The following is a 22807-nucleotide window of genomic DNA, read 5'->3' as shown; positions in this document are numbered from 1 at the left end:
ACCCCAGGCCTGTCCCTAACATGTGTCAGCAGAGTGGAAGGGGTACACGCCTGGGCTAACCTGGTCCCCTTTCTGGGCCTCAGTTTCCTCTGCTGTGCAAGTTAGGGGGCTGGGCAGACAGCACCTGAGGCAAGATTCTCTTCCCAGCGTCTATTTCCAGAGGCGCGAGGCACAGCTGGGGTCCAGCCCAGAGCACCCTGCGGCCCCAGAGACACCTTCTCACCCCAGTGGTCCCTACGTCAAGGTGGTCAGAATAAAATGGCAAAACTGCCTGAAGTGTGGCCGGGCTTCCTGCAAAGGGCGCCTCCTGTCACTCTGCCCGGCGCGGATCTGGGGCCTGCCTGGTCACAGGCCCCTCTCCTGCCCAAGCCCGGCCACCAGGCAGAGCAGATGGGCTCCTCAGCTGGAAGGCTGGCCCCCGGGGAGGGGCCGGGGCGTCCCACAGTTCTCGCTCAGCAAATGTGGCTGTGAGTCCCTGAAATCCCTCTAAGAAAGGAGCCTCGACCAAGTCCTCATCCCAGGGCTTGTGCAGGCTTTGGGGTCCCTGGAGCAAAGCCCTGCGCCTCTTAAATTTCTGTCATTACTTTCTCAACGAGATCCACAACCCAGAAAACACGAGAGACTCAAAAATTACCAAACAGTCTCTGCCATGGGAGGGAAGGATGCTCACTCAGGCAGGGCCACCAGCCACACCACCCGAGCTCCCTGCTGTACAAAGAAGGGGATGCCTCTGGCTTCTTACCCCGACCCTGTACTTCCCTGGCCTCAGGAACCTGCTGCCGTCCGAACCCAAGAACCTTCCTACCGACAGAGCAGTGAGCCGGCCCGGCACTGCCTTCCGCCAGCCTCCCAGCCTCCCACTCCAGTGCATAACCCGCCACCAGCAGCAGCCTGGGACTCACCACCAGGATCCCGCCAAACGCACGCATGTTCTGCACCAGGCCCAGGACGGTACTGGCCACCACGGCCATCGGCTGAGGACAGGAAGAGAGCACAGCCCTTACTCCTCCTGGCCCCACTGAGGGGACCCCATCCCGGCCCACCACGCTGACCCTGACAGAAAGGCAAGATGGGGCAGGCCAATGACCACCAACCCACACACACACACCTGGACCCACAGCCACCCCCACACGCCTCTACACACCCACACAGCCTGTCAGGCCCCCACGTCCACCCATACACACCCTCGCACCCCAACACCTACATCTACCCACACGCATTCACACACGCTTGCATCGCCACCCGCACGCACTCACTCACCCACTCCCGCATCCCAACACCTCCACCCCAGCCTCATTCAAGCACGGACTTCAAATTCCTGTGGGAGGCCCTTCTCTGCCTCCCAACCCACTGCAGGTGGGTCAGCTACTCTGTGGCCTGGAGACGCCAAAGAAATGCAGAGCTAGAGGTGGCAGGAGCACCTGCAGGAACTGAGTCTGAGAAGGGGCCTCTGAGAACCAGCAGGGAGGCCCCGGCTCCAAAGAGCCGCTCCTCCTCATCACAGCCTAGCCGGGAGAAAGGCCTTCACATCAGCCCCATCAACCCACCTGAGGAATCCAAATTAGACAACACAGCTGAACGCCACAGTGGAGACCAGTCAGCATGTACGTGTGCACACATTGCGTGTCATCGTGAGCATGTATATACTCACGTGAGAGGTCCTGGGAAACTGCGACTTCAAGCAAAACGGCATGATTGCAGGGTCTGCTGTGCGCCATTTCCCTTAAAGTCACAGTTTCCAAGAACCTGTGGATAGCACTGAGGCCTTACTGTGGATGTGTGCACACATGATCATGCATCTTACACGGGCACAAGTTCACATGGATATCTGCATGCGATGTGTGCACACACGATCATGCGTCTTACACGGGCACAAGTTCACAAGGATATCTGCATGCGATGTGTGCACACACGATCATGCGTCTTACACGGGCACGAGTTCACAAGGATATCTGCATGCGATGTGTGCACACACGATCATGCGTCTTACACGGGCACGAGTTCACAAGGATATCTGCATGCGATGTGTGCACACACGATCATGCGTCTTACACGGGCACGAGTTCACATGGATATCTGCATGCGATGTGTGCACACACGATCATGCGTCTTACACGGGCACGAGTTCACATGGATATCTGCATGCGATGTGTGCACACACGATCATGCGTCTTACACGGACACGAGTTCACATGGATATTTGCATGTGATTATCTGTGCATACGGTGATGCGGGGGTGCGTGTGTATTAATGTACTTGTGTATGTGCATGATGATGTGTATTGTATCCAAACATGATTGTATATGTGTGCCTGTGATTGTGTGTGTATATGCATGTGCATGGTCACGTGTGGTTGTGTGTGATATCACGTGTGCTTGGCTGTATTGTATATATGTACGATTGTGCCTGTATGGCTGTAATTATGTGTGAACATGTGTGCGCGTGTGTGTGCGTATGAAGGTCCCAGCACAGCAGCCCCCTAGGAAGGCTCAGGACCCCTGAGCTGCCTTCAAGTGGGACATACTGTCAGGTGGGACAGGTGTACAGCTCAGAGGAAGGATGAACGGGGACAGAGGAGGGACCTGGACACTCAGAACATGGGTCTTAGGACATGGTGCCAGGAGCAGCAAGGCCCAGACCCCCGACCTCTGCCTGCCTGCCCCTTTAAGGTGCCCATTGCTCCTAACCGGTGCATTAAGAGAAACCAGCCCTCAGAGATGGTCATGAGCCACCTGCGCCCGCATTAGAGGATCCTGGAAACGAGCTCCCTGGCCAGGGGTACCACTGCCCCTCATTAATAGCACCCTGGGAGCCATGGCAAAGGCCTTTCTGGGAACCTCAGAGACCTGGGGGAGCACTGGTGTCCAGGGCTCCAGCCCCAAGGAGCTCCTGCCACTGGCCAAAGCATAGCACCCACCACGCCCTTGCCCGCCTTCCTCTCCCAACCCAGAAATGCAGGGCTGGGCTCTCCTGCTTCTAATGACCCTTCCCCAGCATCACAAGAGCACGGCAGAGAGCTGAGGGTGCAGCCAGGGAGCCCAGGGTGACGGGCACAGTCCTCGGGCCCTTCCTGCCCCAGGCTCACCCACCCTGGAGCAACGCAGCAGCATGACCCAGGAGGGTGGGGCGAGTGGGGGTGGGGCCGGCACACACCTTCATGCTGGGGATGATACGCAGGAAGCGGAACACGATGAGCATGTTCAGCATGCGGGTCATGTCCCACAGCGACAGCAGGCCCAGCATCTCCGGCCTCCTGGGGAGAGACACGGGAGGCGGGGTGGGAGGAGCCCAGGAGCCCCACAGGGAGGAGACAAGGAAACGCGCGGGTTCCTGGACGGAGGCGCAGGGAGGGCAACAGGGCATGACGGGAGTGCACCCCACAGCCAACACCGAGCAGAAAAGCCTCTGCAGGGTGGCGAGAGGGCGGGGCCTGGGCTACTCACTGCTCCGCTTCCACCTGCAGCCCCGGAGCGACCCCCATCCCCCCAACACCTTCCCAGCCAGCCCTCGCAGGAAGGCCGCAGCCCTCCTTCTACACAGACCCTCCGTCCACACGGGAGGGCATGGAGGTTCCAGACACTGAGACTTGCTCCAGCTCAGGCCCCAGCAGAACTGCGTGAGCCCATGTCTCCTGCCCCGGTCTCCTGCGCCGGCCCCATCCCCTGGTTCCTGCCCCCATCGCCTACCTCCTGTCCCATGACCCTGACCCTGACCCCATCCCTGACCCAAGCCCCGCTTGGCATCCCTCATGGTCTTTCCATGCTTTCATTTCTGTTGAAACTCAAACCCATTCTCACCCACAGTGTCAGCCCCCCAAGGTAATGACTCAGAACAAAGTGCAGCGGGCATGCTCAGTGCACATGAAAGACGAGGCAATGCCAGCCCCACAGCACAGCACAGTGGCACTGCCTGCCTTCCTAAGTTCTGGGGGGCTTCCTAGGGAGCTGACGGAATAGCAAGGCTCTTGCTGTCCACCATCCCCACCCCCACCAAGTGACTCCCAGCTGCTCCCTAGGCAGTGGGGTGGATGACACAGCACACAGAGACCCAAGGAGCCCGGCCTAACCACAGGGCCGAGGCTGGCACGCTGGGCCCCGTGCCCCACCCTTCCTGTCTCATCATGGGCACACCAGAGCCTCGCTCTCAGGGCAGAGCAGCCTGGCTGACGGCCCTGCGGTGCCACGAGGCTCCAGGGTCTGCCCAGGTTGTCTCTTCATGGCCAGAACCCCGGGCAGTGGGGAATCAGCACACAGCCTCAGAGTTCAGTGAGCCCCGGGCCCCTGGCTCCACTATTTTAAGGAGGCTAAAGTGATGTCCAGAGTGGGAGGCGATGACTCAAGATCACACTGTGAGGCAGGGGCTATCCCAAGGACCTTCCTGCCAGCAGAGGGGCCCAGCCGAATCCCAGTGGTCACAGGTCCCCTGAGACCTGAGCCAGGGGCATCTCTGCTGCCAGCTCCCAGCATGTGTGCTGGGAGGGGGAGCCCACTGCCGCCCTGGAGGCCATCTCCAAGGGGGAACAACGGCTTCCCTCCACAGCCTGCGGGGTGCCAGCTTCTGGAGAGAGGACCCCCAGAGCGATGGCAGGGCCCTGCCCCGACACAGCCTCTGCTGTGGGATCGGCCCACCCATTCCACCATCACGGGGTCTGCCCTAGAGTCAGAGCAGACCCAGCCCCCTGGACACCACTGAGACCCTCCCAGGGGCGCTGGGTGGTGGTGCTGTTTGCTGTAGCCGCCCTCGGTTCTGCCCAGTCACATACCAGCCTGGGTGTGGCAATCGGTACACAGCCAGAGTTGAGATCTCCAAAACCTTTAATTACAAAAGAAAAGAAGGCTTCGCTACAGCAACACTAATCTGGGCGGCCCTTAAAGGAATTATTATAAAGCTCATCTCTAACACATTCTCCCCAAAAGGGGCTTTTGGGGAGAAATCAGAGCTTGGTCCTGGACCCCACGGGTTGGTTCCAGATGTCGGGACTTCTTTCAGCTGGAAAGACACCCTGGCCTCAGGAATCGGGGGACTGCACAGATTGGGGTGGCAGAGGTGGCAGAGAAGATACTGAGTCAAGGACAGACTGCAGGGCCCTTTTCAAATTTCTCTTCACCCGTGTGCCGAGGGGCCTGCTGGCTACAGCAAACGTCACTCTCATGTGGCTGCTTGTGACACACACACCAAGTGTGGCATGCCCTCACTCCCACTGGGTCTGGGGAAAGGAAGTGTAAGCGTTTCCCGAGAACACCCTGGTGCCTGAGAGCCCCCTGGCCCCTCGCTCCACCCATGCTGAGGTCACACCGTCTATCAGTGACATTTAAGAGGCTGTTCCCCGGGCTGGAGTCGCTGGCCAGGGCTACAAGTCCTTCAGGGCTTCCCCTGGGGGTCGGGAGTGGCAGCCTACCCCCCATGACACTCGGATGCAGTAGAAACCCAGCCTCCTAAAGACCCCACCGGCTGCCCACTGAGCAACTCGGCCAGCAGGGAAGCCAGCCCTCACCACTGAGAGCAGAAGCCCACCTTCCTACAGCCTCTAGTCCTCAGGAGAGGCCTGAGATGGGCCAGCACAGAGCCCAGGTGGCGCTCACCCACCCGCCCAGGAGAGGCCGGCCTCGGATGCGCCTACTTTACCAGCAGGACAACGGTGAGGAGCCCGTCAAACACGTTGCTGGGGTAGGACAGGTACCCTCGCAGGCCCAGGGCAAAGACCTTGAGCAGCATCTCCAACAGGTAGTACACAATGAAGACGCAGTTGAGAATCTGAAAGGGGCAGAAGAGGCACCCAGCATTGGGCCCCAGGGCTGCCAGCACTGCCCAGCCTCACCCTGGCCCTGACAGGTGGACAGCTCAGAACTTACCCCCAGGATGAAGTCATCACGCTCAGCAGGCAGCACATCTGCATCCAGCACCAGGAACACCTGCAACGCCAGAACAGAGGGCTCGCCGGCTGGCCCAGCACAGCACTGGGCGAGGCAGGAGGGGCAGGCTCCCCTGCAAGGTGGGCGGGAACCGGCACTTCCGCGCCAGCTCTGGGGCAAATCCACACTCACGCAAATGGACACCAGGTTTGCCAGGGCGATGAGGTTCCCCAGGTAGTCAAAGTAGTAGTGGCCAAAGAGGAACTGGGCGCTCTGCAGAAACGGAGACTGGTACTCGGGCCTCGGCGGGTGCTGGGCAAGGAACACACGCGCTCAGAAGCACAGGCCAGCAGCCGTGGCTGTTGCAGCCCAAAAATGCTCACACCCTCTTATTCTGGGATCTGATTTTTTCCTACCCCATCTCCCGTCCTATCTATCCAGCCACAGGAAATAATCCCAGACACAGAAATCGCTTTATACACAAAGGTGTTCATCTCAGTGGTCTTTGTAACACCCAAAGAGAAATAGAAGCAACTGAAACGTCCACTGAGGCTGTAAGTAAACCATGTTGTGATATTAGAGTCACCTGAAACATATGCAAAGTGTCACCCTGATATATATTTTTAAAAAAAGCTGTGTGAAAAAACACAGGTAAGTGATATACTCATAGCTACAGAAACTCAGCACAGAACCGACTCCTGTACTGTGGCCAGCAGCAGCAGAAGGCAATGAGGGGCAGGCGGGCAGACGCTGCCACTGTCAGGACCCTCGTGAGACCCAGCACTTCCCACGCTCAGCAGCCTCCTTGAGACACGTCCGTGTGTGCACGAGGTCAACAAGGGGAATGGCCTAAACATTTCTCAGCAAGGGGACCTGCACCCGCTGTCCCACACGGGAGCCACTGACCACCGGCGGCTATTTCATGAAAATTTCAATGCAACAAAATTCAACACTCAGTTCTTCGGTGGCAACAGCCACGTGTCAAGTACTCCACAGCCACATGTGACACGTGGCTACAGCTCATCCCCCCAGAAAGTCCATATGAAAATGGAGAGGGTAAGAAGACATGGCTGCGTGAACAGGCAGGCTGCGGAGTGAAAATCGCAATGCTTCATGTATACGTCAAAGAAGAACAAAGCAACTGTTTCCCCAGGTAACTACGAATGCCTGAAATTACACAGGGAAAAGTCTGGAAGGAAAACACCAAAATATCCAGTTGAATAGAGTGGCTATTCTCCAGTGAGACCCAAACTGGTGGTGCCAATGATCAGCGAACTTCCTCTCGGCTCCCGATATCCTCCTCGATACGCACTCTGCCACAACGGGCAGGGTCCCTTTCAGCGTCTCATCCACAGTGAACAGGAGGTGAGGCTTTCTTAGCGGAGGGGCTGGAGGGACACAGCAGGAGGGCAGGAGGGCAAGTGGAGGGACATGGCAGGAGGGCAGGTGGAGGGACATGGCAGGAGGGCAGGTAGAGGGACATGGCAGGAGGGCAGGAGGGCAGGTGAAGGGACACGGCAGGAGGGCAGGTGGAGCGACACGGCAGGAGGGCAGGTGGAGGGACACGGCAGGAGGGCAGGTGGAGGGACATGGCAGGAGGGCAGGAGGGCAGGTGGAGGGACACGGCAGGAGGGCAGGTGGAGGGACATGGCAGGAGGGCAGGAGGGCAGGTGGAGGGATGTGGCAGGAGGGCAGGTGGAGGGACATGGCAGGAGGGCAGGTGGAGGGACGTGGCAGGAGGGCAAGTGGACAGACACAACAGGAGGGCAGGTGGAGGGACACGGCAGGAGGGCAGGTGGAGGGACATGGCAGGAGGGCAGGAGGGCAGGAGGGAAAGTGGACAGACACAACAGGAGGGCAGGAGGGCAAGTGGAGGGACACGGCAGGAGGGCAGGTGGACGGACATGGCAGGAGGGCAGGTGGAGGGACATGGCAGGAGGGCAGGAGGGCAAGTGGAGGGACATGGCAGGAGGGCAGGAGGGCAAGTGGAGGGACATGGCACGAGGGCAGGAGGGCAGGTGGAATGACATGGCAGGAGGGCAGGAGGGCAGGTGGAGGGACACGGCAGGAGGGCAGGTGGAGGGACACGGCAGGAGGGCAGGTGGAGGGACACGGCAGGAGGGCAGGTGGAGGGACACGGCAGGAGGGCAGGTGGAGGGACACGGCAGGAGGGCAGGTGGAGGGACACGGCAGGAGGGCAGGTGAAGGGACACAGCAGGAGGGCAAGCCTCCCCTGCGGTTTCCGGATGCTACGGGGTGGATCGGGGTGTGGTGTTAAGCACATCTGGACACGCTCTGTCCGAGACACATAGTCCCCAGGCGACCTACAGCCACAGCCTGACCTCCTGAAAATTTCCCAGCTTCCCACAGTCCTCAATGTGGAAACCAGTGCCCAAAGGCCACCTGCCCACACTGGCACTGAATTCCCTCGGCAGGACCACGCCACTGCCTGCTCACAGCCTGGGCCTGCTGCACCCGGGAGGGTCGCCTCCTGCTTACCCAGTGACCACAAACCAACCGCAGCCCAGGGAAGCCAGTGAACGTCTCTGCATTCCTGTGGGCAAAACCACACCTACTCTCAAGAGGTCTGAACCCCGGCTTCGGAGGGTCCCCTTCCAGGTCCATCCTTCCTCATGCACTCCCCTCAGCCCAAGGACACCACATGGTTTCCTTACATCTTGCAGTTACTCTTTTATCGTAGTTGCCACTGCCGTATATGACACTTTCTGTTTAACCCAGACGGACACCTTGGCCAAGAGAGATTTCAGCATTATCTATTACGTCTAAATTGTTACAAGGAGAAGGTGTTCATATGTTAGCTGTGTAACTGAGAGATAACTGATATGACTAAAGTGCTTGTCTCTGGGTAGAAAGCCCGTGAGGTGGATTTTCCCACTTCCCTCTGTTGTCTATAATGAATGACCACTACATTTTTAACCCCAAAAGCTTCTCATATGAAGAGGAGACTTCTTTCAGCAGCAGGCAGGGCACCTTCTCTGAAGCTCGCCAGCAAGCACCAACCGACTCCCTGGCCACGGCCAGGCTGACGCCCAGGCAGTGACCCCACACGGGAGGGCTCTCAAAAAGGCTGGAGCTCCCATGACGTCAGCCTGCCGAGAAAGGACCTCTTTGTGCTTCCAAAACCACAGGCTGCCCCAAATCTGAGCAATCCCAGAAGCATCTGCCTCCCAAACTGAAGCTCTGCCAGCCCTTCACGTCAGCGGGCTCTGCGTCCGCAGACTGAACCAACTGCAGATCAAAACATACTCAGGGAAAAAGCATCTGTACGGAGCATGTACAGGTTTTCTTACCCTTATTCCCCAAACTCCCACCGCATTCCTAGGTGCTAGGTATTCCAAGTAGTCTAGAAATGACTTAAAGTATACGGAAGGATGTGTGTAGGTTACATGCAAACACTACATCATCTTAAGTAAGAGACTTAAACATCCACGGATTTTGTATCCACATGGAGTCCTAGAACCAATCCCTACAGATACCGAGGGGCAACAGCCTCCCCTCTACAGTCAGCATTATTGAGGAAAGAAGGAGTCAGAAAACCAGATTAAGGCTATTGCGGCTCCCAAAACCTGTGGAACCTAAACTCCCATCTCAAAGCCCAGTGCTCGGTGCCCTGGGAAGAGCATCGCCGGGACCTCCAGGGAGACCACCAGGCTGGGAATCAGGCCAGGCCTGCGTGTTGGGCCTTCCCCACTCCTGTGCGCACATGAGCCCGCTCTACTGGGTCACAGCCAAAGCAATCCATCCGCCCTTCCTCCACATCATCACGGGAGGAGGAACCCCTTTCCAGGTCTCACCAAATCCTGACACTGGAAAAGGGTGGGAGAGTCAGCTCTGGACAACCAGGACTCAATCATGCCCTAGGGAACGGCAACAACTGCCCAGGGAGAGCCCAGATGGCCCAGAACACACCAGGAGCAAAGCCTGAGGAACAAAAACCACCTTTCCAGAACCTTTAGGATGACTGGCTTCTCCCGGCCTGTGTCTGCCTGCCCCTTTAGTCGTATCAGTTAGCTCTCAGTTACACAGCTAACACACGAACACCTTCTCCTTGTAACAATTTAGACATAATAGATAATGCTGAAATCTCTCTTGGCCAAGGTGTCCGTCTGGGTTAAACAAGGGCCGGATCACAGCAAACCTAGCCTACGACAGCCGCTAAGAGCTGCTTCCTGAGCCCCAAACAGCTCCGCCCCTAGGACAAGCGCCTTTATCTAGAATGGTGCTTCTTAACTTTCTGTTATCTGAGGACCATCTCCACAGTTTCTGCGAAATCTGCACCTGGTAAAATTTATTTCGTATCTTCAAGTCAACCTTAAGTTGATACCGCATTGCCCAGCCTCGTCCCAAACAGAGGTTTGATGGCGTGAATATTCAAACTGCCACCTACTGATCCTCACCACACTCATCGCCCATATGCCCCAAGGGGCTGGGGGTGCCACAATGAGGAATGCAGTCCTAAAGAGGATGCCCGAAGTGACGATGGGGACGAGTGCATGGCACTCAAGCTCAGGCTGGGGCAGGGCCTGACTCCAGAGGTCTGGAAGGACCTTAGGAAAACAATGTTTTTTAGAGAACCACCTCTGACAGGGCCCTGCAGCCACAGGGGCCGACAAGGAATCCTGAAGCAGGTGACAGTTGCTATGGGCTGAATTTTGTCTCCCTCGAAATTCGTATCTTTAACCTCTAACCCCCAGTAGCTCAGAATGTGACTATATTTGGAGACAGGGCCTTTTAAAAGGTAATTTAGTTAAAACAAGGCCATTAGAATGGGCCCTAATCCAATCTGAATAGGGTCCTTATAAGAGGAGGAGATGACACACAGAGGGATGACCACGTGAGGATACAGGGAGAAGGCGATGTCTACAGCCATGGAGAGAGGCCTCAGGTGAGGACACAGGGAGAGAGTGGCATCTGCAAGCCACGGAGAGAGGCCTCAGGTGAGGACACAGGGAGAGGGTGGCATCTACGGGCCACGGAGAGAGGCCTCAGGTGAGGACATGGGGAAAGAACAGCACCTACAAGCCACTGAGAGGGGCCTCAGGAGGAACCAGCCCTGTGACACTTGGCCTTGGACTGACAGCCAGGACTGTGAGATGACAAATGTCTGCTGCTTCAGCCCTGCCCCCGCCCCAGTCTGTGGTGCCGTCCCAGGAGCCTGAGCAAACGAGAAAAGTGACACAGAACTGGCAGGCGTCTGCCACCCCACCTCTCTGCCCCATCCCTGTTCCAGGGTCTGGCTCAGTCCTCTGAGGCTGAGCAGCTGGAATGGCAGCCCCCGTGCTGCCCCCACACTGCCTGTGAGCACCTGGGCTGTTTCCCACTGTCTCCACCCACCTGGCCCAGGCCTTCTGGACACAGAGCTTAGTCGGATGCTGAGGCCCACCTGGGAACTTTGTAAGTGTCAAGGGTGAAAGGCAAAGGCCTTGGAGAGGACCAGTGTGTGGACCTCCTGAGGAAGGACAGACAGGAAAAGGAGAGTCTGTCATGGAAACCGAGAAGACCATTTGGAAGACTCCTTCATGTCGGGCTGGGCTCAGGCTAGTTCCTGGGGTCTGGTGAATTTCATAAAAATCTCCCCAGTCTCCAAGAGCCAAAGAGATTTCCATTCCCAGTTCCCATACTAGGAGCCAGGATCCCTGGCAGGTGAATCCCAGCACTGATCATTAGAAGAGTTCCCCAGGTGATCAAGGGCAGGGGAAACCGGAAGGCCCCCACTATCCACCCTGGGCGGCTGTGGCCCCAGTTACCTCTTTAACCACACTTCTGTCAAGCTCGTTGAAGAGCTTCTGAAACTCCTCAGCTGAGAGCAGAACACTGCCGTAGGAACGCACCTTCTGCACAGGAAGGAGCACAGGTCAGCAGGGGCGCACGGGAAGGTGAGCGCCCTCGAAGGTGAGCGCCCCCAGCCCCAACCCCACCCCGACGGGCTGTGAACGCTGCAGGTGACCTGAAGCCACACCCCTAGTCTTGAAAAGGGGCTGCTGGCCCAAGTGACCTCCCGGGAGGAGCCCAGAGGAGGCTGGGAGCAGGGGGCGGGTACCTCCATCATGGCCTGTTTGTGGGAGCTGTCCAGCTGGACCTTCTGAAGCACCTGCAGCAAGTTCTGGGGCTTCACCCCAACTCTGCAGGGAAAAACCCACAGCCCGGTGAGCACAGCCAGCTCGGCTCCCTTGGAACCCTGGCCTGGGTCCTCCTGCCCTGGCGTCTGGCTTGAGCTTTGCCATGAAGCCACTTTGCAGCTTGAGCCACACCAAGAGCCCCTGTAACGAGCATCCTGCCACTGCCGTCCCCCCAAGAAGGCGCAAACTGACTTCACCACTATGAGCAGTCAGGACCAGAACTTTCCACTGCAATGTCCCTCAAGCTCTCTGCCCTCATTTCCAAGCAGGATGGTGGTGTGGACACCTGGCCCACGCACCTCTGGCTCTGCTGCCTAAGTCAGCACAGAAGGGTAGAAGAGCACAAAGGGGGACAAGAAGGCCGGGCCACTCGGCCCTTCACCAGCCCAGGGTCCCCGGGGGGCACGAAGACAAAGGCATGGACTCAGGACAAGGACGCCGGGAACCACAGAGCGCCAGGGACATGGTGGTTTCCATGAGTCGGGTGCCAGCCAGCAGGGGTGAGGCACAGGCCAAGCACAAGAAGCCCCTAATGAACACCCGGCCCCTGCCCAGCAGCCATAGCGCCCACCCTCAGGGAGAAGAGGGTCCATGCCCAGCACTCACGCCTGAGGGAAGGCTCCTCCCTCCCCCACCATGGAGGATAGGACTTCAAAGGCAGCCCGGGTTCCCAGCCGCCTCCGAAACAGCGAGGTCTGGAGAGATTTCTGCAAAGAGGAAGGCTATGAACGGCAGGATCAGCCCTCCCCCAGCTCAGAACCCCCGACCCTTCCCTCCCCTGGGGAACAGGCAGAGGGGGAGTCTGGGCAGCCTTGGTGGGGGGGCCAGTTCCCCACAGCCAGGGGACAGCCCCTCACCCCCCAGGAATGAGAGGATTGGTCAGACTTCCGGGACAGGCCGCACAGGAAGGTGTCTGACGGGCGTGCTGCGCAATATGCTGGGCCGCGTTTCTCCTCTGTGTGTTGGGGGCGCCCCCAGCTCCCCCTCAAGAGGGTTTAGGGTCCGCTGTCCTGGGAGTTGCCATCTCTGGCAGTGGCTAGAGCAACAACACATGTGCATCCCCGGCTGATCCACAAGAGGTGGCAACCCTGCCCTCCCATCCCACCAGGGGCCTGGCCAGCAAGGGTCACCCAGCTGCTCAGCTCGAGCCACACCCTGCTTGGCCTCCCGGCAGCTCCAGGCACAGCCAGCATGGGGGAGCTCGCTCACCATCAGGTAGCCCCGGAACTGACTGTAGATGATGGCTGTCAGCAGGTTCATCAGAAACAGGCTTCCTTCAAGAGGAGACAGCCACGGTCAGGGGCGCCACCAGTACAGCAGCAAAACCAACACAAGGGTGGCCGGCACAGGATAGCACAGCGCCGGGGGCGTCCCCTATCAAATGGAAACATGGCCTGGCCAGCGCAGTCACAGGTGGGAGGATGACGAGGTCAATGGTGGGGACAGAACAGAAAGTGTGGGGTGGGGGATCCCTGGGGTGAACCTGTTGGCGGGGGATCCCTGGGGTGAAGCCGTGGCATGGGGGATCCCTGGGGTGAACCTGTTGGCGGGGGATCCCTGGGGTGAAGCCGTGGCATGGGGGATCCCTGGGGTGAAGCTGTTGGTGAGGGATCCCTGGGGTGAAGCTGCTGGTGGGAGATCCCTCGGGTGAAGCTGTTGGTGGGGGATCCCTGGGGTGAAGCTGTTGGTGGGGGATCCCTGGGGTGAAGCTGTTGGTGGGGGATCCCTGGGGTGAAGCCGTGGCATGGGGGATCCCTGGGGTGAACCTGTTGGCGGGGGATCCCTGGGGTGAAGCTGTTGGTGGGGGATCCCTGGGGTGAAGCTGTTGGTGGGGGATCCCTGGGGTGAACCTGTTGGTGGGGGATCCCTGGGGTGAAGCTGTTGGTGGGGGATCCCTGGGGTGAAGCCGTGGCATGGGGGATCCCTGGGGTGAAGCTGCTGGTGGGGGATCCCTGGGGTGAAGCCGTGGCATGGGGGATCCCTGGGGTGAAGCTGTTGGTGGGGGATCCCTGGGGTGAAGCCGTGGCATGGGGGATCCCTGGGGTGAACCTGTTGGCGGGGGATCCCTGGGGTGAAGCCGTGGGGTGGGGGATCCCTGGGGTGAAGCTGTTGGTGAGGGATCCCTGGGGTGAAGCTGTTGGTGGGGGATCCCTGGGGTGAAGCTGTTGGCGGGGGATCCCTGGGGTGAACCTGTTGGCGGGGGATCCCTGGGGTGAAGCTGCTGGTGGGAGATCTCTCGGGTGAAGCTGTTGGTGGGGGATCCCTGGGGTGAAGCTGTTGGTGGGGGATCCCTCGGGTGAAGCTGTTGGTGGGGGATCCCTGGGGTGAACCTGTTGGCGAGGGATCCCTGGGGTGAAGCTGTTGGTGGGGGATCCCTGGGGTGAACCTGTTGGCGGGGGATCCCTGGGGTGAAGCCGTGGGGTGGGGGATCCCTGGGGTGAAGCTGTTGGTGGGGGATCCCTGGGGTGAAGCTGTTGGTGAGGGATCCCTGGGGTGAAGCTGTTGGTGGGGGATCCCTGGGGTGAAGCTGTTGGTGAGGGATCCCTGGGGTGAAGCTGCTGGTGGGAGATCCCTGGGGTGAAGCTGTTGGTGGGGGATCCCTCGGGTGAAGCTGTTGGTGGGGGATCCCTGGGGTGAAGCTGTTGGCGGGGGATCCCTGGGGTAAAGCCGTGTGGTGGGGGATCCCTCGGGTGAAGCTGTTGGTGGGGGATCCCTGGGGTTAAAAGCTGTTGGCGGGGGATCCCTGGGGTGATCTCTGGAGTGAAAAACACGGATGTGAAGTTTCAGGTCGTGGAGGCAGCAGGGTGTATCGGTCCCTGAGCTCTCGGGATCCTGTCACAAAATGCTGGCCACGTTACCTGCACTCACCTATCACAGTGAAGACTATGAAGAAGATGGCATAGGCCCGGTTCTTGGAATACGCAGGAATCATCACTAAAAGAAAAAAGAAATAACAGAAACGGACAACCTCAGTACCCGATCCCACTCCCATCCTGACGCTACACTATTTGCTTTTGCAATAGAAAGGAGGTCTCCATTGCTGAGCGTGGTGGCTCACGCCTGTAATCCCAGCACTTTGGGAGGCTGAGGCGGGTGGATCACTTGAGGTCAGGAATTCCGAGACCAGCCTGGCCAACATAGTGAAACTCCATCTCTACTAAAAATACAAAAATTAGCCAGGCGTGGTGGCTTATGCCTGTAAACCCAGCTACTCGGGAGGCTGAGGCAGGAGAATCACTTGAACCTGGGAGGTGGAGGTTGCAGTGAACCGAGATTGCACCACTGCACTCCAGTCTGGGTGACAGAGCGTGGCACCATCTCAAACAAAAAAAAAGAAAGAAAGAAAAAAAGAAAGAAAAGGAAAAAAAAGAAAGGAGGTCTCCTGGGAGGGCTGAAAGGCCTTCCTGTCCAAATTCGATCTCTTGCCTCTGCTCGCACACCCTCCAGGACGGGGAACTCCCTACCTATCAAGGATGTCCCTCTGCACACAGAGCTGAAAGCCTCCCTGCAGCCCTCCCCACAGTCAGTCCTGCTCCCCCTGCAGTCACTTGCTAGGACTCAGACAGTCCTGCTCCCACTGCGGTCACTTCCTAGGACTCAGACGGTCCTGCTCCCAGTGCGGTCACTTCCTAGGACTCAGACGGTCCTGCTCCCAGTGCGGTCACTTCCTAGGACTCAGACGGTCCTGCTCCCACTGCGGTCACTTGCTAGGACTCAGACGGTCCTGCTCCCACTGCGGTCACTTGCTAGGACTCAGACGGTCCTGCTCCCACTGCGGTCACTTGCTAGGACTCAGACGGTCCTGCTCCCCCTGTGTCACTTGCTAGGACTCAGACAGTCCTGCTCCCACTGCGGTCACTTGCTAGGACTCAGACAGTCCTGTTCCCAGTGCGGTCACTTCCTAGGACTCAGAGGACACAAGAGACAGCACTCAGGGTCCGCAAGATGAAAGGCACCAGCCAGGGTGGCTGGGCCACAGCCAAGCCCAGGACTGTGGCCTCCATCCTGGCCACACCTGCACCTGAGCAGTGGAGGCCCCATGAGCATCACACAGGGTGAGCGTCGTGGCCAGTAAGACCCTTGGCCCTCACATGCTGCTGCCCAGTGGCTCCCACAGCTGAACCTCGGCAGCAACAGGAGCGTGGGTGTGTGGAGCTCCAGCAGGACGGCACCAGGAGACCCCTCTGACCACTGCCATCATCGCCCTATGAAGAACACCAGCCACTTTCAGCTTCTCAGAGGAGTGAGAAGACAAGGAAGAAGAGGAGATGAAAAGAAAAAGGGAGGAGGGAGTGAGAAAGCAAAGTCATGAGACAGAAAAGGAAAGAAGGAAAGAGAAGGGACAAGAGAGAGGGAGAAGAAAACCAAGACAAAAAAAGAAGAGATAGGAAAAGAAGGGGAGGAAGGAAAATGTCACCCTTTCTTCTCCACTTATCGATAAAAAGGCCTCAGAAACTCCCACTGGGTTCTAAGGCTCAGCAGCCCAAACCGGCCCCCCAGTGCTGGGCTCACCGACCCCCACGGTCCCTCCCTGGCCCTGCACGCACCATCGGGGTTGTTGGCCGTGGTCAGCAGCACCAGGAGGGAAGTCAGAGACTCAGGCAGGTTCTGGAAGTAGGTCAGCCTCTCCCTGTCCTGCCCATCATCCTGCTGAGAGCAGAAGCGGCAGCTCCAGGGCACCACTGTGTCCCCACCCCACAGGCTGAGCTCCAGGCCCCAGACCCAATCGGCTGGAACCATCCACCCGCCGCCCAGCCTGCATCTCCCTGTGGCCTCCCAGCAGGCTGAGCTCATGGCCAGACAGGACCAAACTCAGGATCTCCGGGCGCAAGAGTGGGCACCCAGGGAGACCGCTCACCCGCATGGACACGGTGCCTGGAAGCAGGCCGGCTCAGAACCACAGCAAAAAGCCCTCAGCCAGCCTAGTGACCTCCCTCAGGCCACCTCGCCTGCTCGCAGCCGACTCTGCCATGCACTGTGCAAGCAGTGAGGCTACGGGGCAGAGGCAGGAGGGGCAGGAGGAGCAGAGGGGCCCAGGCTGCCAGGGTGAGATAGGTTGGACCCTTCGTGAAGCCTGCCCTAGAGGCTGTGTGTCAGGGCCCACGGCCGCCCATAGCCACCCACGGGACTCAGTGGCACTGTGCTCGTGGCTGTGGCGAATCACAGCCATTGGTAAGGGGGCATCCACACTGGAGTCCCTATCCTCTCTCCCTCCTGAGAGGGGTCCCAGCCACAAAACACAGCTGGCACATGCAGTGTTTCTGCTCGGAAAGCAACTCCGCTTGAGACTCCGGGCCCGGGGCTCTCACTGGGGCCAGGCTCGTGGGCACCCTCTGCCTACCAAGCCTCCAGACCCCCCAGCTGGAAGATGGGTGGTTCCCGCAAACCAGACTGGTTGTATGAACTGTGGGGGCAGGTGGCACAGCGGGACTTGGCACACAAAGCAACCTCCTCTCTTAGGGATCGTTTCAAAGCCACAATCCCAGCTGCTGGGCAAGGGGCAACCCCACAGGCAGGCCCTGGCATGGAGGCACCTGTGATGGCCACTCTCTGTCGCACAGGCCGCCCTTCCTGCCTCACAGCCGCATCAATAGCACTGAGGCCTCCAAGGCCTCACCTATAAAATGGCACTGTCCCCTCGTCTGTCCAGTCAGGGGCTCCCAAGGACACGTGAGCTAATTGGTGAAGACTCCACAGTCTGCTGGGGGAGGGGGCACAGGGGCCACTGAGAGGAAGTTAGAAGGCAGGCAGCGCTGTCAGGCACAGAGCCACGGGTAGGGACAGGCTCCCCTGCTGGGGAGAGCTAGGCGGGCCCCTCCTGGGCCTCAGCCCAAGCCAGAGTGGAGGAGCAGAGCAAGGCCTTCCGAGGCCTGGAGGGCAGGCTGGCCTCCAGCAGTCACCGGGGACAGCAGGACCAGAGCACTGGGTCCAGGCCTCCCGGGCCTCCCCCATCCCACCCTCACCCAGTCAAACCACCACGTTCCCAAACGTAAAGCAACCCACCGAGCGCCCACGGAGCAAGGTTTAGGGCCAGGCTTCGAGCCAGCTGAGGCACACCACCTAACAGACGCTGAGGTCCATAGAGCCGACAGAACTCCCCAAGGCAGGTGGCCCTGCCCCGGGCCATCTCCCACCCCACACTGTGTACCTCCCAGCAGGCCTCACGCTCCTCCTCTACAATTCAGCTCCAGACCCTAGGCATGACTTCCCATACCTCCTGCCCAGCCCAAGCCACAGCTCTGCAGGGACACAGAGGAGCCCTGGGCTCCTGCCCAACCTGCCACAACCAGCGACGATGGACCCGAGCCAGCCCACAGCCCCGACCTGAGAAACATCTGTAAAATGGGACAGCACCATCACGGCTGCTGGGAGACCACACACCCCAACACCAACCCTGGTTCTTGGAAATCAATCCAGGTTGGAGCTTCACAACGAGCAAAGCCAGCAGAGGACAAGCAGGCTGGCTCTGGACCGCACTCACAAAGGTAGCTAAAGCAAGGCGGCCACTGCACCCAGAAGCACAGCCTGGCTACCGCCCCAGGCCAGGCTGGCAGGGCATGATGGCCAGGGAAGGAAGGCAGGACGGGCCGGGTACCATCCCACGCTCCTCTCAAGTCCTGCCTCGGACAGGGATCCAGACTCCTGCCAAGACCACGACAAGCACGCACCCCTCACACAAGGTACACCTTGCTCCCCTAGGTCCCCTTCGTGGGGCAGAAACCCACGCCTGGAGGAGGAGCCAACCCTTCCAGGTGCCTCAGGATGGGACACTCGGCTTTCCCGGGGCCGAGGACCACACCCTGGCCTCAAGGCCGAGGCTGATGCCACTTCCAGCACCCACACTGACACCATCCACCTGGTACAGGCTCTGGCAAACAGCGCTACTGCAGCGGTCACTGGACGGTCACACAGAGGAGGGCCTGAGATTCTGTCAGCCGGTTCCATCTCCACAACCCAGCTGCCCCCACCACCCACAGACAGGCACACAAACACACACATACACACAGAGATACGCACACACATGCACACGCACACAGCCATACAGACACCACGCACGCAGAGACATACAGACACCATGCATGCACACAGACACACCACACACACGACACCACATGCACACAGACATACAGACACCACGCACACAGACACCACACACGCACACATACAGACACCATGCACACAGACACTACACATGCACACATACAAACACGCACACAGACATACAGACACCATGCACACAGACACTACACATGCACACATACAAACACGCACACAGACATAAACACCATACACCTACACATACAAACAAACATGCACACAGACATGCAGACTCCACACACACATGCAGAGCCACACAGGGGCTCAATGACCGCTTCCGCCCTGGGTGAGAACACGGGCTTCAGCCTTCCCCTTCTGGACAACACACACCAAACCCCAACAGGGCCACAAACAGGAACAGCAGCGCAGGCTGAGCACTGTCCACTCCCACAACAAAGCAGCAGAGACGCAGCGTGGCCCCAGCCCCAAGAAGGATGGTGCCCTCGGCCAGGACAGGAGGACAAACACATAGCACTGGAGCAGGGTGGGGGGACAGGAAGACGCCTCCACACAGCAACGAGCTGCTGGGCCCTGGGGCAGCCGCAGAGGAGGATATGGTGGGAGAGACTAGTGGTGGGAGAGACTACTGGCAGGAGAGGGCGTGGGAGGTGAGGGCCCTCCCAATAGGCCAGCGCAGCCTTGGGGGCTGCAGTCAGAGAGGGTACAGGGCAAGCCTGGTTGTCAGGAAGGATGAACAGGGCTGGAGGAGAAGCCAGAGGACCCACCCTCAGTGAACAGCCTGGCGGGGAAGGGCGGGGAGGGGCGGGGGATAGGGAGGGAGGGAGGGAAGTGGTAAGGAGGATAGGGGAACTGAGTCAGGATGGGAGGGAGCAGAGGAGGGTGGGAGCGGGCAGCCAGGACAAAGGACAAGTGGCCCTGAGCCCAGGAGACCCCAGGGCAGACAGGTGTCTGGGCAGTGGGGTGGTGGAGCACTGTGGCCACCCAAAGGCAGACTCCTGGACCCCAGATGGGCCACTGCTATTACTGGACAGAGTCCGCACATGGGTTAGGCCAGGGCAGCAGACACCAGCCCAGCCCCCTCTGTTAGTCACAGCACAGGGCAGCCCCATTCCCAGACCCTGACCACAGGCGCCCTACCTTCCCACCGGCGAACAGCAGCATTCCGAACATGGTGAAGAGGCACAGGTGGATGGCCAGCAGCAGCCCGACGCTGGGGGAGAGCACGGCACTCAGCCTGGGCCAGGCGGCGGGCAGGCAGGGACACCTGACCTGCCTGCAGGGCTCGGTGACAGGAGCGCCCAGGAGTCTGCAGCAGCTGGGGTGGATCCAGGCAGCAGCTGGGTCCCCCTCTCCCCAAGGGCCTCGCCTCATGCTCAGCTCATGGGGCCCAGAGGAAAGGCCTGGTCCTGCCCTGGCAGGGTCCTTTCTTTGACAGTGACAAATGAAACCCTGGGGGCCCAGCTGAGACAGCATCCAAGGACCCAGGGCTCTCAGAGGGGAGGCCACTTCCATCCACCTGAGCTGGATGGTGAGGGGTCAGCACGTGAGCCACTAGGGACTCGGGCAACGCTGCCACTGGCAAGAGCGGAGGGCGGCAGGGGATCGGGACCAGGGGTGAGCCGAGGCTGGATGGAGGCTGGGCCTGGGGCGCAGGGAGAGAGCCCCACGCTTCTAGTGGCAACAAGAGCCACGAGGGCTTCCAAGCAGGGGTGCCGTCAGGAGCAGCTCAGCTTTATGAAGTCTAGGCTGGCAGCACGCCGACACCATGAGTGGGAGGGGACGGCAGAGGGGAGAGGCAGGGCACAGCCACAGAGGGGACAAGAGGAGACCCATCGGAGAGAGTGCCCATGGGACTCAGCAGCCTTTGAGCTGGGGCCGCGGTGTTTGCAGCCCTGGCCCTAGCTCGAAGGCTGCTGGGAGGCTTCTGGGGAACTGCTGGAACCACAGAGACCCCAAAAGCTCCCCAGCAGCCTCCCCACACCAGCACCAGCCAGCCAGGGATGCGGAGCACGCAGTCCAAGATGAGACTCCGGTGGACCCCACCCGCAACCACGTGGCCCGGGGCAGAGAGAGCCCCTTCCCAACCCTGCGAGCCCAGAGCACCAAGAGCCCACCTGGCCATTTCCGGCAGCGACCAGCGGATGCATTTCAAGGTCTTCTTCATCATAGAGGAGTTCTGCAGCAGGAAGAAGGGACGGAGAAGCCGGCGGATCCGCAGGGGCTGGAAGAGACCCAGCAAACTGAGGACCACGTCAAGTGCTTATTAGTTCTACCCCTCACCGACCATCCCAGATGGGCACACGGTTCAGAGACCCCAGTGCCCTGGGGGCCACTCCAGAGTCACTGAGCTCAAAGTGGAGGGCCTGGCTCCAGAGCTGGCCTTGAGACCTGTTCCAGGCCACATGCTCTGCAGTCCTTCCCTGTCACAGGCCTCCCCACTACCCATCTCCCAACTCCTGGGCACTGCACACACAGGTTCCCCAATCCTAACACCTGTCTCTGTCCCTGTCCAAGGCCATCCTCCCCTCTGCCCACCCAGGACACAGCTGGAAGGGTGGTGGTCCCATGCCTCCCTTGGTACCCTCCTGCCTTGCCCAGCACACCTGGCTTCTCAGGGTACCATCCCCGCCTCCTCACCCCTCAACCCGCCTCCCCTTGTGTCCCCATCTCCAAGCCTTCCCCTCCCAGACACAGACCCTGCCTCCAGGAGCCCCACCTCCACACCCCCACACTCACACAGCGCCCTCCAGCCTCACTGCTCCCACGCTCAACACTCACACGGTGTGAATGTGCATCCCCTCCAAATCTCACGTTGAATCTGACTCCCCGTGTTGGAAGCGGGATCTAGCAGGAGGGGTTTGGGTCGTGGGGTGGATCCCTCATGAACAGCCTGGTACCCTCCCTGCAGCAATGACTTCAGGTGAGGGGTTCACGAGAGATCTGGTTGTTAAAAGGAGTCTGGGGGCCTCTCTCGCCATGTGACACACCTGCTCCCCGTCTCCTTCTGCCATGAGTGGATGCTTCCTGAGGCCTCATCAGAAGCAGACGCCAGCACCATGCTTCCCATGCAGCCTACAGAGCCGTGAGCCAAATAAACCCCTTCTCTATTAATACCCAGCCTCAGGTCTTGCTTTATGGACAAGCAAAACAGACTCACACACACATTCACACTCACACACACACACTCTCACAGGTATCCCCATCTTCCCTGCCTTCCTTCTGTGAGGACAGAAGGGCCCACCCACGGCCACCACCCACAGTCCTGTCAACCCACCCCAGCCCTCTCAGGATTGGCTCAATCACCACCTTCTGCCCCAACCATCACACATCAGTGTTCTCACAGCTTCCATCATGCCACGTTTCCCTGCCCTCCCCTCCATTCACTCCCCTGCTCCTATCCCAGCCCATCCTCCCCTCCTGGCCACTGGGACCCACCTGGGGGTCCCCATGAGCACCTTCCCATCCTGCCTGGCGCCCTCAGCACCAGACACAGCTACCTTGGTGCTCCCAGCTGCCCTGTGGGTCCCCGCACTGCCCGATCCGCCTGTGCTGGGCACCCTGCCCCCACCTCCTCTCTCTGCCTCACACCTGGATTCAGTCCCTTGAGTATCTCGTTTACACTTTGGCGCCTGTCAATCTCAAATCCACGCTCTCCACTGCAGTCTCGCATCCTCATCAGTATCTTGTTTTAGAAACGCAGAGCTGTCAGCTCCTTGCACAAAACCAAAACCCTCCGACAGCTGCCCACAGCTCTGC

At 59.4% G+C, this 22807-nt stretch overlaps 2 protein-coding genes across 24 annotated transcripts in view; both read right to left on the bottom strand.

Annotated features, from left to right (window-relative positions):
• TPCN2 (two pore segment channel 2) overlaps positions 1 to 22807 on the bottom strand; it is an 88159-nt gene that overhangs the window by 52800 nt on the left and 12552 nt on the right. For 5 of the 23 annotated variants that reach the window (XR_010147587.1, XM_016921424.4, XM_063784237.1 and 2 more), the window contains 14 exons: positions 21166 to 21272; positions 20189 to 20261; positions 16540 to 16642; positions 14861 to 14926; positions 13202 to 13266; positions 12599 to 12699; positions 11914 to 11995; positions 11621 to 11707; positions 6045 to 6164; positions 5853 to 5912; positions 5626 to 5754; positions 4763 to 4812; positions 3154 to 3253; positions 903 to 974 (listed from right to left, as the gene is read on the bottom strand). Coding sequence is in view for 17 of the 23 variants with exons in the window: in XM_016921424.4 (XP_016776913.1) it covers positions 903 to 974; positions 3154 to 3253; positions 4763 to 4812; positions 5626 to 5754; positions 5853 to 5912; positions 6045 to 6164; positions 11621 to 11707; positions 11914 to 11995; positions 12599 to 12699; positions 13202 to 13266; positions 14861 to 14926; positions 16540 to 16642; positions 20189 to 20261; positions 21166 to 21272 (1215 nt within the window). In the remaining 6 variants the exon portion in view is untranslated. Of the gene's footprint in view, positions 1 to 902; positions 1054 to 3153; positions 3254 to 4762; positions 4813 to 5625; positions 5755 to 5852; positions 5913 to 6044; positions 6165 to 11620; positions 11708 to 11913; positions 11996 to 12598; positions 12700 to 13201; positions 13267 to 14860; positions 14927 to 16539; positions 16643 to 20188; positions 20367 to 21165; positions 21273 to 21787; positions 21896 to 22038; positions 22145 to 22807 lie in introns of those variants that run through there. The other 18 variants (XR_010147584.1, XM_063784229.1, XM_063784233.1 and 15 more) reach the window with 9 other exon arrangements.
• Positions 13394 to 14775, bottom strand: LOC134807309 (proline-rich proteoglycan 2-like; the record flags this gene model as incomplete). The annotated part of the gene is made up of 1 exon (XM_063783580.1): positions 13394 to 14775. A coding segment is annotated over one exon (1353 nt), but the record flags the coding sequence as incomplete, so codon positions are not given.

This window comes from Pan troglodytes, chromosome 9 (assembly GCF_028858775.2).
Source record: "Pan troglodytes isolate AG18354 chromosome 9, NHGRI_mPanTro3-v2.0_pri, whole genome shotgun sequence".
NCBI lineage: Eukaryota > Metazoa > Chordata > Mammalia > Primates > Hominidae > Pan > Pan troglodytes.
Note: the sequence above shows the minus strand (reverse complement) of the source record. Positions and strands in the feature narration are given on the sequence as shown.